General features: G+C 44.9%; 1 protein-coding gene across 1 annotated transcript in view; it reads left to right on the forward strand.

The window, feature by feature from the left end:
* MTMR6 (myotubularin related protein 6) overlaps window positions 1-9216 on the forward strand; it is a 34720-nt gene extending 25504 nt beyond the window's left edge. Inside the window, exons 9-14 of the mRNA XM_006831950.1 lie at window positions 1027-1152; window positions 4137-4186; window positions 4904-5104; window positions 7694-7825; window positions 7905-8031; window positions 8956-9216. Of these exons, the coding sequence (XP_006832013.1) occupies window positions 1027-1152; window positions 4137-4186; window positions 4904-5104; window positions 7694-7825; window positions 7905-8031; window positions 8956-9216 (897 nt within the window). The remainder of the gene's footprint in view (window positions 1-1026; window positions 1153-4136; window positions 4187-4903; window positions 5105-7693; window positions 7826-7904; window positions 8032-8955) is intronic.
* Window positions 9217-13694: the final 4478 nt, after the last annotated feature.

Raw genomic sequence — 13694 nt, forward strand, 5'->3', positions numbered from 1 at the left:
TGTTACCATAGAGAACCGAGTGGGGAGGACCAGCCCGTCTCCAGTTCTTCCTTTCCCACTTGTCCCCATGGCACATCCCCTGTTTGACCCCGCCTCCCAGAGCAAGGCCGTAGCCCCATGTGACCAGGTGCCCCTGGTTTGGGCTGGTGTCCCACTACCCGTTCATGCGAGCAGCTTCAAGCTCAGAAGTTCACACAGCACCCTTACTTCTTGGCCGGCTAGCCCCACTGGAACCAGATGTAGGTCTACAGATAAAGCATACAAATGAAGAGACATGTGGAGCGAGGCCTGAGAGTTCCCAGTGTGGCGCTTCCTTGTCCCAATGGGCACAGGACCCTCTAAGATTAGATGTTCTCGTCTACCAGGAAGCCTTCTGAGCCTTCATGTTCTGGACTTCTATTGGCCTGTCCAGCATGATGAGCTAAGTCATGCCTCCTGAGGCTACGTGATATTAACCTCCCGGGAGAGTTTTTTTAGCCTGGTCATTCCCTATTCATCAGCATACATCTTTAGGTGTGGCCTAGAAGTCCCAGAATAAGACACCCCCGTTACTCTAAGGTTCCAAGGACAAAGGGCACCTTACTCAGGGTCAAAGCAAGTTCTTGGTTTTACCCTTTGCCTACTAATATCCAAACCAGAAGGTGCCCTGGTGCCATCGTGAGTTCATTGCTGGGATGCTAATCGAAGGATGCACGTTAAAACACACCAGTGGCTCTGCAGGAGAAAGATGTACGGCTTCGGAAACCCCCGGGGACGGGTTCTGCTCTCTCCTGTAGGGTCACTGTGAGTCACAGTGACTCCATGGTGGGGACTTGGGGTTATCCAATCCTAAACCCAACCCACTGCCATTGAGTCCGTTCAACTCATAGTGACCCCGTATAGGACATCTTCCTTCTACCGAGTTCAGCCCCCCAATCTTTTGGTTAGCAGCTGAGTGCTTCACCACTGTGCCACCGGAACTCCACAGAGCTCTAGTTTGGAGTGAAAGAATCTGCTGGAATGCACAGTTGGGCTCTTTCTTTTCAGGCCGTAGGGGTTGAAAGTGCGAGTGTCCTGGTGCACTGCTCTGATGGCTGGGACAGGACTTCCCAGGTGTGTTCACTTGGCTCTCTGCTGCTGGACTCCTACTACAGGACCATCAAGGGGTTCATGGTAAGTGTTGGCTTGGCTTGACCAAAACAAGCTCAGTGCTGTCAGATTGATGCCGACAGGCCGAGACTCTGAGGACAGAGAACTGCTCCACGCGGCTCTGAAGACGGAAGTCTTTACGGGAGCAGACCACCTCATCACTCTCCAAGGCAGAGCTGGTGGATTTGAACCCTTGTAGTTAGCAGGAAAGAGCTTAACTCCCAGAGCCACCAGGGCTCCTTGTAGGCTAGATCAAAACCTAAGCCTGCTGCCATCCAGTCGATTGTAAGCCTAATTTATAGGGTTTCCAAATTGTAACTCTTTACAGTGCTGATGGCCTCATTTTTCTCCCGCTGAGCGACTTCTGTTCATGATGCCTGACCCACAGAGCCACCAGGGCTCCTTTCAGCTAGATGAGTGGCTCTCAGGTACCGCTCTACCCTCACCACTGTGCTGTCCCGTAGATGAATAGAGAATGAGTAGGCTGGCTAAACATTTTTGGTTGTCACAAGTGTGCTGGATCTCACTGATAAGGCTGGGAATGTGCCTGTTCATGTCCTCTACTGCGGCCCCCCCCTCCCCCGCCATGTACACGTCCTATACTGCACTGGACAGCCCCCCTCCACCATGTACACATCCTATACTGCACTGAACAGCCTCCCTCCACACCAGGACGTGACCCCCACACACAGACCACCATATACACATCCTGTCCTGTACGGGACACCTCCCCTCCACACCAGTATATGACCGTACACACCACACACATACTCAGGTCCTCTAGTACGCGGGGCAACCTGTTTTGAATGTGACCCACCTAAAAATGTCAGAGGTGCTGAAGTTGAGAAGCTGTGGATCCGATGTAAAGTTTTGGGTTACGTGTCTGAAACATTAAACCCAGAAATACTGGGCGTGTTGTATCATTTTTTTCTAAGACACAGATGTGACACAGATACACATCCTTAAAGTTGTACCGTGGAGGGCCCTTTCTATCTACAGCCCCTAAATCTCTTAGGGGTGATGTCAGGAACCCTGTTTCCTATCTCAAGATGCCATTTCTAGCTGAGCAGATTTTCAGATTTGTAATGGTGCGTTGTGTTTGTGACGTGCTATCAGATTAATTTGTGTTTGCAAAACTGGCCATCGCACCTCATGGTGAGTAGCGGAGATGAAGAGGTGTTAGGGAGCTTTCTGGAATGACTAGTTATAGTGGGATTCTAAAGCAAGGGAGGTTCTGCAGCCACCAAGCCCCCTCTAGTGTCCTCGTTGTGTTGTGTTAACATTTTGAGCATCGAGGTGTGTTATTAAGAAAATGGCCCAACAGAAACCATCGCTTTCCTTGAGAATATACCATAAGAAATTGCTTTCTTTGCCATCTTTGGCCTTAAATGTTTGATAGATGTCCGAATAATTGCTGGAGTGAAATGACGGAATCAAATTTGAGTTCTCAGGAAACGAAAGCATAGCTCCTTCCGATGACTTGGAATCCTTAGTTGTAGAGCCTGGAAGGGGGCTCTAAGGTGCAGAGGGAGGTGTTGAGAAGAGAAGCTGCCAGTCTGGCCTTGGGACATCACCCTTTCGGGGGCCCAAGAAGCCACGGCAGGAACTGGATTAGATCTGCTGTTTAAAACGAAATTTTGGTGTGTTGTGGCAACAGGGGTGTGAGAACAGAGACCATAGAGAAGAGAGGGCCAGCTCTCAGACAGTGTGTCGTGGAAGTGGATAGGGAGGCAGGTGGTCGTTGGTAAGAGCTGGCCTCGGATTGGAGGTGGCAGAGAGGAGCAGTGTCCTCGGATGATTTCCAGACCTTGTCTTGTAGTCACGATTCCTGGCGGGAAAGGTGAGGTGGAGTGGAAGGATAGCTCCAGCCTGGTGACCCTGGGCCACAGTCACACAGATGGTGTGTAAGGGACAGTCAGCTAGGCCCTAATGTGTGGTGCTGTGGGATAAAGCACAGGACTGCAAACCCGGTTTGAACCACAAGGTCAATGGTTCAAACTCACCAGCCACTCCTTGGAAACCCTATTGAGGGTTGCTGTGAGTTAGAACTGACTTGACTACACATAACCAACAATATGTATTAAACACTATGAAAATATGAGGGGGCTTCGGAAAGTTTGTGGAAAAGTGGAATTAGAAGACAGTGACGTTTTCCACAAACTTTTTGAAACCCCTGTGACTGTTTAGCTTATTGTCGTTAAAGTGTTATCCAGTTGGTTCCGACGCATAGTGACCCTGTCTAGGTTTTCGAGGAGCAGCTGGTGGGTTTGAACTGCCGACCCTGCGGTTAGCAGTCCAGTGCTGGTCCCTGGGCACTGCTAGGTGGGTAGAGAAGCTGTGACAGAGAGCCCAGCTAAGGAGGAAGACAGGACGTCCCTGCAGGAGCTTAGATACCAGCATTGGGGCTAGAACATCATAAATGTTCCCGTTTACATCCATCTCAGCTCTCATTTTAATAAATATTGTATATAATTAACGCACAAGTAAGCCAGAGGTTTACAACATCCACTCTAGTCCATCATCAGTGTTAGGGTTACATTTTCCTAGCCTTTTTTCTTGGTTGATTTTATAGTTGTAATTATGTATGCATAAGACTGCTTTTTCACTGAAACTATAATGAATACAATTAAAAGTAATTTAAGTTACTAGACAACTGTTTAGTTCCCAATATCATTTTCACTTTTTAAACCCCACTTTGGATTGTTGTTGTTAAGTGCTGTCGAGTCAGTTCTGACTCACAGCTACCCTGTATGGGGGGTGGGGGGTGGGGGTCCAAGAAGCGGCAGGCAGATGGGTTTGAACCAGAGACCTTGCAGTCCAGGGGATTAACCCACAGCCCCATACCAGGACTCCTGGATTGGCTAGGTCTAATCTCTATTTTTCTCTTGTATCCCAAAAATAAATTAAAAGTACATAATGCTGGGTTTAAGTTTTAAGATATTTATTGTCTGTTCTAAACAGAACATCGAAAGTGGTTTTAAAATGGACTTTTCCTTTTTCTTATTAAGGTTTTAATTGAGAAAGATTGGATCTCCTTTGGGCATAAATTTTCTGAGAGGTAAGTCAAACAGACATGCGTTTATGTATTTTGTAAAATGGGTTAAACCAGCCTCGATTGCCACTGTGACTCCTTCTGCGTGAAGTGGCTCCGTTCTGTGAGTTACTTGAAGTTAGGTCCGCAGAGTCTCTCTCTTTCCTGTGCTGTTTGGTAGCTCCTGTTGTGGCTGCGGTGTAGGATCTAGAAGGTAACAGGTCCTGGAAAGGTGTGGTTGAAACACTCATTGTCAGTTGTTTCCTCCCCCAGACTTGATCCTCAGCCAAACAATAGATGAGTCCAGACAAGGAACAGTCACACTGGGGAGGGTCACACAGGTTAGAAGCATCGACCCTCTGAGATCCAAACGGCAGCGTTAACCCATGGACAAAGCTCAGAAGGGTTAGGAAAGAAGGAGAAATGGAAACAAGGAAACGGGGGTGGGGAGGGGGGAGTGTGATGATGTCACTTTGTGGGGATTGTAATCAAAGATGTGAAACACAATGTGCATGAATTGTTGAAGGGAAAACTGATCTGTTCTGTAAGCCTTCAGCCAGTTCACAATAAACAGTTAAAAAGCCAACAACAAACAAACATTACAGTTGTTTTGTGCTGATGTAACACTGTTGTAAGATTTATATATGTATATTTGTGTGTGTGTGTATGTGCACTTAATAATACCTGAATAATGTACTTGTGCCAAAGGCATATTTAAAAGCTTGTGCTTTTTTGGGCGGTTAGGTGTGGCCATTTGGATGGTGACCCAAAGGAAGCCTCACCAGTGTTTATTCAGTTTTTGGAATGTGTGTGGCATTTGACCGAACAGTTTCCACAAGCCTTTGAATTCAATGAAGCATTTCTTCTTCAGATCCACGACCACATTCATTCATGCCAATTTGGAAACTTCCTTGGAAATTGTCAGAAGGAAAGAGAAGAGCTCAAGTAAGATGGTTCGATTGTAGGGGACTTTGTTTTCAGTCCTACTTCCTTATGGTCTAAGAGAAATCATAGTTATACTTTGAATATCTCAACTGTATGAACTAGAACTGATTTCTATTAGAAAGCTTTTCTTGTCTTTCTTGGTGTGTATATACATGTATACATAACTGTAGTGCACTCTATGTGCATACCTGTAGCACACAGTCAGGAGAAGGGGCTTGGCATTGGTACAGTGCATAGACCTTAATCAGATTTCCAAACTTTCATATCCACTCATTGTGTGTGTGTGTGTGTGTGTAGAACTGTATGCAGTTTTATCCCATGTGTACATTCATGCAATCACCATCACAAAGACTTAGCTAAAGATCTCCATAACGAGCTACCTCATGCTGTCCTTTTATAGTCACACCTATGCCTGGTGTGCTGCTTGGGTTAATACGCTGGACTGCAAAGTCGGTGGGAACTTCAGGGTTGGAAGTTCAAGCTCACCAGCCACTCCTTGGAATCCCTGTACAGAGTCACTATGGGTCAGAACCAACTCGACGGCACTTAACAACAACAACATGCTATAGGATAAGCACTGAACTTCAGACCATAAGGTTGAAGGTTCAAACCCACCAACTGCTCCTTAGAAACTCTGTAAAGGGTCGCTGTGAGTCAGAACCAACTTGACAACACTTAGGAACCACAGTAAGCCCTCTCAGGCGTCCTCGTCTGCGTGTTACGTATTCTCTGGGCATTCCGCAACCTTTCTGGTAATGGCAAGTCTCAGAAAAGCACATACTGGGTCATTCTGAAGTTCAGTTAATCTCAGCAGACTGCCCCGATGACGTAACCAGCACCCAGATCAAGATACGTTCCCAACGTGCTCCAGGCTCTCTCAGGCTCCTGTTAGTCTGTGTTCTAAAATAGTGAAGTCTTTATACCCTTTTGTTATCCAGAAAGTATTTGGTCATGAACTTTAAAGTGTGATAAAAGATGACATCTCTCTTGCTCCTTTTAAGTTCAGGTGGCACCTAAAGCTAGCAGTCACTTCAGGGCAGCTGGTTTGCTGCAGTCGGTTTGTCCCTGCGTCGGGTCTCAGGTGAGCTCGGAGACACTTCCTGACCCGGCTCACCTGCTTTTCTAACCAGTCTTAGTGGATAGCAGTTTGGGGATCAGTTGTGATACAAGGGACATCTGGGGTCCCTATATACATACATATTTCTAATAGAGTCCTGGTGTAGCCCTGTAGGATCAGCACGGGACAGCTAACTACAAGGTTGGCAGTTCAAACCCACCAGCCGCTCCTCGGAGACTCTGTGAGTTGAACCGACCTGACACGTAGCCAACAACAGCAACGACAGTATATAGTTCAGTGGGGTTGATGAGTTTCGATGTTGAACAGTAGGCACTAAAGAGACATAACAGATTCATGAACGTAATTCACCCATTGCCATCAGGTAGATTCTGACTCACGGTGACCCTCTAGGACAGAGGTTTCTGAGACAGTAATGTTGGCAGATGCATATAGCTTCATCTTTCTTGGAGCTGCTGGTGGGTTTGAACCACCGATCTTTCCATTAGCCTCCTGTTGCTTAGCCCATGGAGCCACCAGAATTCCTTTTCCTGAACACAGAGTGACATATTAGAAGCGAAGTCTAGTAGCAGTCTGAAGACAGCCACATCCACTCACTCTTTAAAGAGGATTGTGTGCTAGATGCTTTTCATAATTGGAATCAAAGAAATAAAAGTCTTGGAGGCTGCAAACGAAAGTTGGGGACTACCCTGGAGAGGTAAGAGGCCGTGAGTGGATAGAGTAAGTTGGTGACTGAGCTGAGAGCAGGTGGGAAATGCCAAAGATGCAGAGGGACAGAGTGTGACAGAGAGGAACAAGTCAAGACCAGTCAGACTTCAGCTCTGAGCTAGAGCAGTTTGTCGGTGTTTGTCATCATTTGGAGCAAGTGACTCTTACTGGAGCACAGAGCTATTTTAGGAGAAAATAGTTTCAATTCATGCCAGACAACCTCACAGATGGAAAGACGGAAAGAAGAGCTGCTATTTCCGGGTCGTCTTTTTCTAAGACACTCGTTCTGGCTTCTTTCAGGGGCCCCACCTTGTTTTCCAGTCTGTTCCCCTACCCAGCTTTGCTCTGGAAACCCATGATCTAAAACCACTCTAAACTTTACCCGCTCACTCTTCAATCTGAGCTGTAATAGGCTTTGGAAGAAGCAACAGCAGCTTGGAATAATGTGTTGGTTTTGCCACACTGTCTGGATTGCACCCACTCTCACTTTGATTTGGCCTCCCCTCTGAGACGGGCCAGATACAGGGTTACAGGAACAAGGCCAAAGAGGGAAATCATTCGTTTTGTATTGTACGTGTCGGGGTGCAGTGATTTGAAATTGCTGTCACCGGGACCACACATCTGTGGTTGTGAGAGAAAATGGTGCCTCTGTGTGTTGTGTGTGAGAAGCAAACGTTCATTAGTGACGTGACTGGGAAGACAGGCTTGGTGAGGCTGTGCTGAAAAGCTCTTGTGAAGGGAAGTGAGGGTGGATACTAACAGCTTCTGCACTGGGAGGACCTTTTGTGTTTCTGATTGCCCTGAAGGCTGGTGGAGAAGACTTACTCCCTGTGGCCCTTTCTTTTGGATGACCAGAAGAAGTACCTGAATCCTCTGTACAGCTCGGAATCTCAGGGGCTGGCCGTCTTGGAGCCAAGCACAGTGTCTTTCCAGTTTAAGTAAGTTGGCGTAATGGAAGTACCTATACCTGATTGTTCTCCAGCACAGTTTACTGAAACTCTTCTTGCTGTCCTAAAGGTTTTGGAGAAGCATGTATCACCAATTTGACCGAACTTTGCATCCGAGACAGTCTGTGTTAAACACCATTATGAATATGAATGAGCAGAATAAACAATTAGAGAAGGAGATGAAAGACCTAGAATCGGTAAGTACGCCGATGTGGCTGATTGATTTGGAGGAGGAAACGATTGGGTTGCCCTGAGTCTGATTTACTACCTACCACCAGCCCGTACACTCACCGTGCTTCCAAATCAGGCCTCCTCTCCTTGTTTGAGTCGCTTAGCTGGAGTAACTTTCTCAGAAGAGCTCAAGTCGAGCTTGATTTTTTTTAATAAATGTGAAAACATTTATTTGTAGAAGACTTGGAGAAAATGAGAACTCTCATTCCTCTCATAGTCCTGAATGTGATTTAACTCCATTTTTTTGTTTAGTGGTCATTTTGCGTTGTACACAAAATGTCTGCAAAAGCAAGGTTTATTTTTCCTACTTAACATATATTGACCCTGTGGTGTTATGCCCAGAATTCAGGGTCCCCAAAGACCACCCAGGAGCCGTGTACCGATGCAAATACATAAGGGTTGTTTAATCAATCAAGCTCGAGCCAGGTCTCTAACCTTATCCGACATTTCGGAATAGGGAAAGAGCCCCGAATTCATTGTCTGCAGGGTTTTTATAGAATTTTCAAACAGCTCAGGTTTCTCAGCTTTACAATCTTTGGATTGGTTAACAATTGGCAAACTATGAGATGTTACAGTTTAATTGGTCAGAACTGGTGGTCTTTGTTCTTAGGCTAGGGTAAAGGAAAACATCTGGCCTCTGGCCTTGAGCTGCCTGGCTATTTATACATATATCATATTCTTGGAGCTAGAGTACGTGTTCAGGCTAATGTACAGAATGGAGATTGACCTTGCCTCTGGAGGGAACTAATAACTGAGGCCTTGTCTATTTAAAATGCTTTCCTGAGCCTGACTAGAGTTTAGTCAAGCAGTTTCTAGGTAGGCAAAATCAGTTTGGTCCTTACAGTGGTACGTTCAGTGCGTAATTTCTTGCAAATTTGGATTTGTTGTAGAAAATACAGCGGTGCAAAAATAAGGAAACAGATGGCATCCTCAGCAAGGAACTGCTGCACTCCGTTCGTCCGGCATCACCTCCTGTCCGAACTGCCTTGTGTTTGAAGGAGCAGGCTCTGCTCCCTGTGAACGACGCTCTTCGAACTATAGAGGGCAGCAACTCGGCAGACAACCGGTACAGCGACTATGCGGAGACCTTTTCCAAGACCGAGCCTGGCGTAGTCAGCTTAGAGTTCGGCGTGGCCAGAATGACTTGCTAGCCTCTCAGGGCATTTACTGGGCTGGCTAGAGTGCAGGAACTGGACGATTGTGAGGGTGGTCGGTGCTGTGTGGCCACAAGCACATTTTTCTACTAATCTTAGGGTTTAACAGTAGGTTAGTAGTGGAAAAAGAATAATAACTACTCTTGTGAGAAAAACAAGTCTGCTGAGTTGCCTTTTTAGCAAGGAACGGCATTCAGAAATGAGTGGTATTTGGGGGGTTTACTCCAAACACAATTTGCCCCGTACACCAGTGAGTTAGCACTTGTGTGTGATTGACGTGTTCATCCTAACCGAACGTTACGCACCTCCCTTAGGTATAACTTCACTGCGAGAAAAAGCAAAGTGGCCCTTCCGGCAACCATTACCACGCCATGTGCTTTCAGTCATGTGGCAGTGGCCACACACAACATTTTGCCACTTCGTTATGTTTGATGCTGAAGTTCCAAGAAAATCTCTCTAAGGAGGCCTTAAAATGACTTCAGCTGATTCTTTACCTTTAAATTGTATCACCTGATGGAACAATTGTTTTGTTTTCGTTTGGGCCAGCCTTGTTTTATTTGCAAAGAATTGGGTTCTTTGCAAATAAAATGCAGCAGGAGTTGCAAGTGGTCAAGAAAAACACTCCTTTGTAAACACTTGCCAAGTATACCGTTTATTTAGTTCATGTGTAGCTGGTCCACTTCCCTTTTCAAAATTAGTCAGAAGGAAAGGTTTTCTTCCGATCATTGGCTCTGTGCTAATCTGATGAGCTCTTGACCACATAGGTAGGTTACTGACTTCTTAAAAATGTGTCACATAGTCCATAATCTTTCAGCATAGTACATAGTCACAAGGCCTAGTACGCATTTAAAAACAATCTGTTTTCTCTCTCAATGAGAAAACAGTCTGTTTTCTCTCTCAGTTTATCCAAAAACACTCCTGGCTTAAAAAGAGCAGCTATTTCTATGTGGAACATTTTCTTTTTCCTTCTGTTAAACATAGACGATGACAAGGATCAAAGGAGAACTAAGGAACACCTAATATAACGGTTAACAAAAGCAGCTTCCACGGTTTATGGAGACATTTCATCTGTGTATAGTAGGGCTGTACATTTCCATGACAAACACAGCATTTTGCAATGGGCAATACAGTTCATCTGGGACTGAAATAGAGAACTAACCACGGCTTGGGGGGCGGGGGGTAGGGGTGCACCCTGTGCAATTTGAGAGTACGAGGACACCTATGGGAGCGCTCACACTCTTACAATGACACTTGGAGCTATTGTATTCATTTTGAACATAAACATTTTTCTTTGAATGGAAAAAGTCTTACTGTTGGAAAGTTTCTCTAATCCTGTTTGTTTTCCAGTGCTTTTCTGGAGCACAGTGCGGAATAAGAAAATGCAGTCAATTAGAGCTTGTGACAGAGCGCAGCCTATCTAGCCACTGTGGTTACACAGGGAAACTTTGGAGCCTTGTTACTTGGTTCCAGTCACTGATTTTGGTTCTGGAATCTTCCATCGCAGATGTCTTGTTTTTAACTCTTTGTTTCCTCTGTTAATCTCTGATGTGAGACATATTTCTCACATACAGAAACCCATCAACATCATAACGGTAGAGATTGGCGAAAAGCAGATTGTGTGTATGTCTTAGAAAATTGGATTAATTTTGGTGTGTTTGGAAATGTATAGCATGTAAATTATTTCATGTATTATTTAAAGTAATTAAATATTCATGTTTTACTTTGAATCTTTTTTTTTTTTTTTAATAGAATCAAGTTTTGGTGTTTTTTTGTTTTTTCTCTTACCTAAGCAAATGCATTTGTACATATCAGTACAGTAACCTTAACAGTATATAAGATTTGAGTGGCTCATGTCATAAAATGTTGATGCTTGTAAGTAATACCTATTAATTAAAAAAATTCCCAAAATACTTCAAATGGACATGTTGTTGTTGTTATGTGCCGTGGAGTCGCTTCCAACTCACAGTGACCCCTGTAGGTGGTTTCCAAGGCTGTGAATTTTGGCAGGAGCAGAAAGCCTCCTCTTTCTCCCAAGGAGCAGTTGGTGGGCTCTAACTGCCAGCCTTGTAATTCACAGCCCAGTGCGTATCCTACAGAGTCACTGCACCCCTAAAATGAGCATAGTAAGATAAAAAGTTCAGTATATATTGTTTGGGTTTTTTTGGGGGGGCTTGATCAATAAGTTTATTGTCTTTCTCTGGGAAAATCTCATAGAAAATTTTGATTTTGTTCTGCTCTGAGGAAGCTTGCCTTCTGAGCTACCTAATCTTTCTTCTTGGCAAGAGACATTCTAAGCCGTAAATCAGAAACAATAATGGCAGTCCAATTGACTACTACAAGAACAAGCAAGTTGTTCACAAGGGGAGCCATCAGGACAAGCGGTTGGTTCCCCTCAGGGCAAACCCCCTTCCAAGGGGAATACACGAGCAGGCATATAGTCTTGCTGGTGACCACATTGGTCTACCGATAAGGGAAAGTGGGGGAAAAACAGCAATGACGTTGTGAGCTAAGTCTGACCACGTTCAACAGACTGCTGTCCACCTTGATTGAGACCTGGTTGGCCAGCAGTATGGCGACACCTGGGGACTCCTAGACCCAGGGACAGGCACATGGCCACAGAGGACTGGAGCAGAGAGTGAAGCATCCAGCTGATACGAAGTGAAGGGAGACGCACAAGAACACCCATACTTGCAGGTAGCACCCATTTGACCTGGTTTCAATGGCTGGATGATCAGAACTCGACTAGAGGAAGAAAGAAGAGGAAAAAAGTGTAATATGCTATAATTCAATGAACTTGACCTATACTTATGGAACAAATCTTTGCAGCGAGGATCATTCCCACCCCCTCGGTACAAAGGGTTGACAGGGATGGGCAAATTAAGACACTGTCTACCTAAATGAGGGGACTACAAAGGCATGAAGTGACTGGCTTACAAGCTTTCAAGAGGGAACCTAGTTTTAAAGGGTATGGGGTAAGGTAGAATCTCCACTGAGTGGTTGCCAACCTGTCTGGATGGACCTGGTAAAAAGAGATGGGGGATAAAACTTTTGTGGTTCAGTTGTGAATAATTGCTATCAGGACTGATTGTGAGTGTTGCAAATGTAAAGGTAGATTTTTGTAACAAAAGTAGGGGAGTGGTTGATCTTGCAGTCCGGGAGCAGAGGATCCTGGGACCATCAAGGGTGGAGAGCGGAGTGGGGCACCCTATCTAGAGAAGCAGCGATGCCAGAGATGGAGCCGCTGGGGACTCTAGACTCAAAAAGGGAGAGGGGCTGTGTGCCGATGGCGGGGGGTGGGCTCGCGGGGTGTGCCCTTGGTTGTTTAAATGGTTGTATATTTCTGAATGCTTTGGTGTACATCCAACAAAAAACAAAAAACAGAGGGAATGGAAGCAAATGCTGTTGAATGATGATGCATGGAGGGGATTGTAATCATTGAAATGAAATGAAATATGATAGGATGAGTGTAAAGCTGATGTTCTCCCATGTAAACTATCACCAAATTCACAATAAAAACAAAACAAAACAAAAAATCCTGCCTTTTGTCCAGGCTTCTCATGAGCAAAACGAAGTGTCCCAGATTACTCCTATTCCAATATGTTGTACATAGTTTATCTTGATTTACACAATGGAAAGCCTTTATGTAGTCAATAAAGCACAGATATACAACTCTCTGGTAAAAATAAAACAAAACAAAACAAAACCATTCTGGTCCAATTCCACCTGTTATTTAACATCTTTCTTAGGCTTTTTCTCACAGACGGCTTCTCTTGTGTGTACACAAGAGAATGCTTCAGGGTACATCCAAAAACAAAACAAAACCACCAAAAACAAAAACACAGGGAATAGAAGCAAATGCTGTTGAATGATGATGCATGGAGGGGATTGTAATCATTGCAATGAAATGAAATACGGTAGGATGAATATAAAGCTGATGTTCTCCCATGTAAAGTATCACCCAATTACACAATAAAAGCGTTTAAAAAAAAAAAAGTAAAGTATAAATCTAGTAAAATGTATGTACGAATTATAATGTTGTTAGGTGCTGTCGAGTTGGCTCTAATCATAGCAAACCCGTGCCCAACAGAACCAAACCCAGCCTGGTCCTGTACCAGCCACACAATTGTTTTGCTTGAGCACATTTGTTACTGCCCCTGTGCCAGTCCATCTTGCTGGAGGTCTTACTCATTTTTGCTGACCCTCTACTTTGTTGTTGTTGTTGTTAGGTACCATCAAGTCAGCACCAACTCAGTAGTGACCTTAGGCACAGCAGAATGAAACAATATCTGATCCTAGGACGACCTCACTACTGTTGCCACACTTGAGTTCATCTATGCTGCCACCTGGCCAATCCATCTCGTTGGGGGGTCTTCCTCTTTTTCTCTGACCTTCCATCTTACAAAGCATGATATCCTTCTCCAGTGACTGTTCCCTCCTGACAATATGTCCAAAGTATGAGAGATGAAGTTTGGCCA

This window comes from Chrysochloris asiatica, unplaced genomic scaffold, assembly GCF_000296735.1.
Source record: "Chrysochloris asiatica unplaced genomic scaffold, ChrAsi1.0 scaffold00005, whole genome shotgun sequence".
Lineage (NCBI taxonomy): Eukaryota > Metazoa > Chordata > Mammalia > Afrosoricida > Chrysochloridae > Chrysochloris > Chrysochloris asiatica.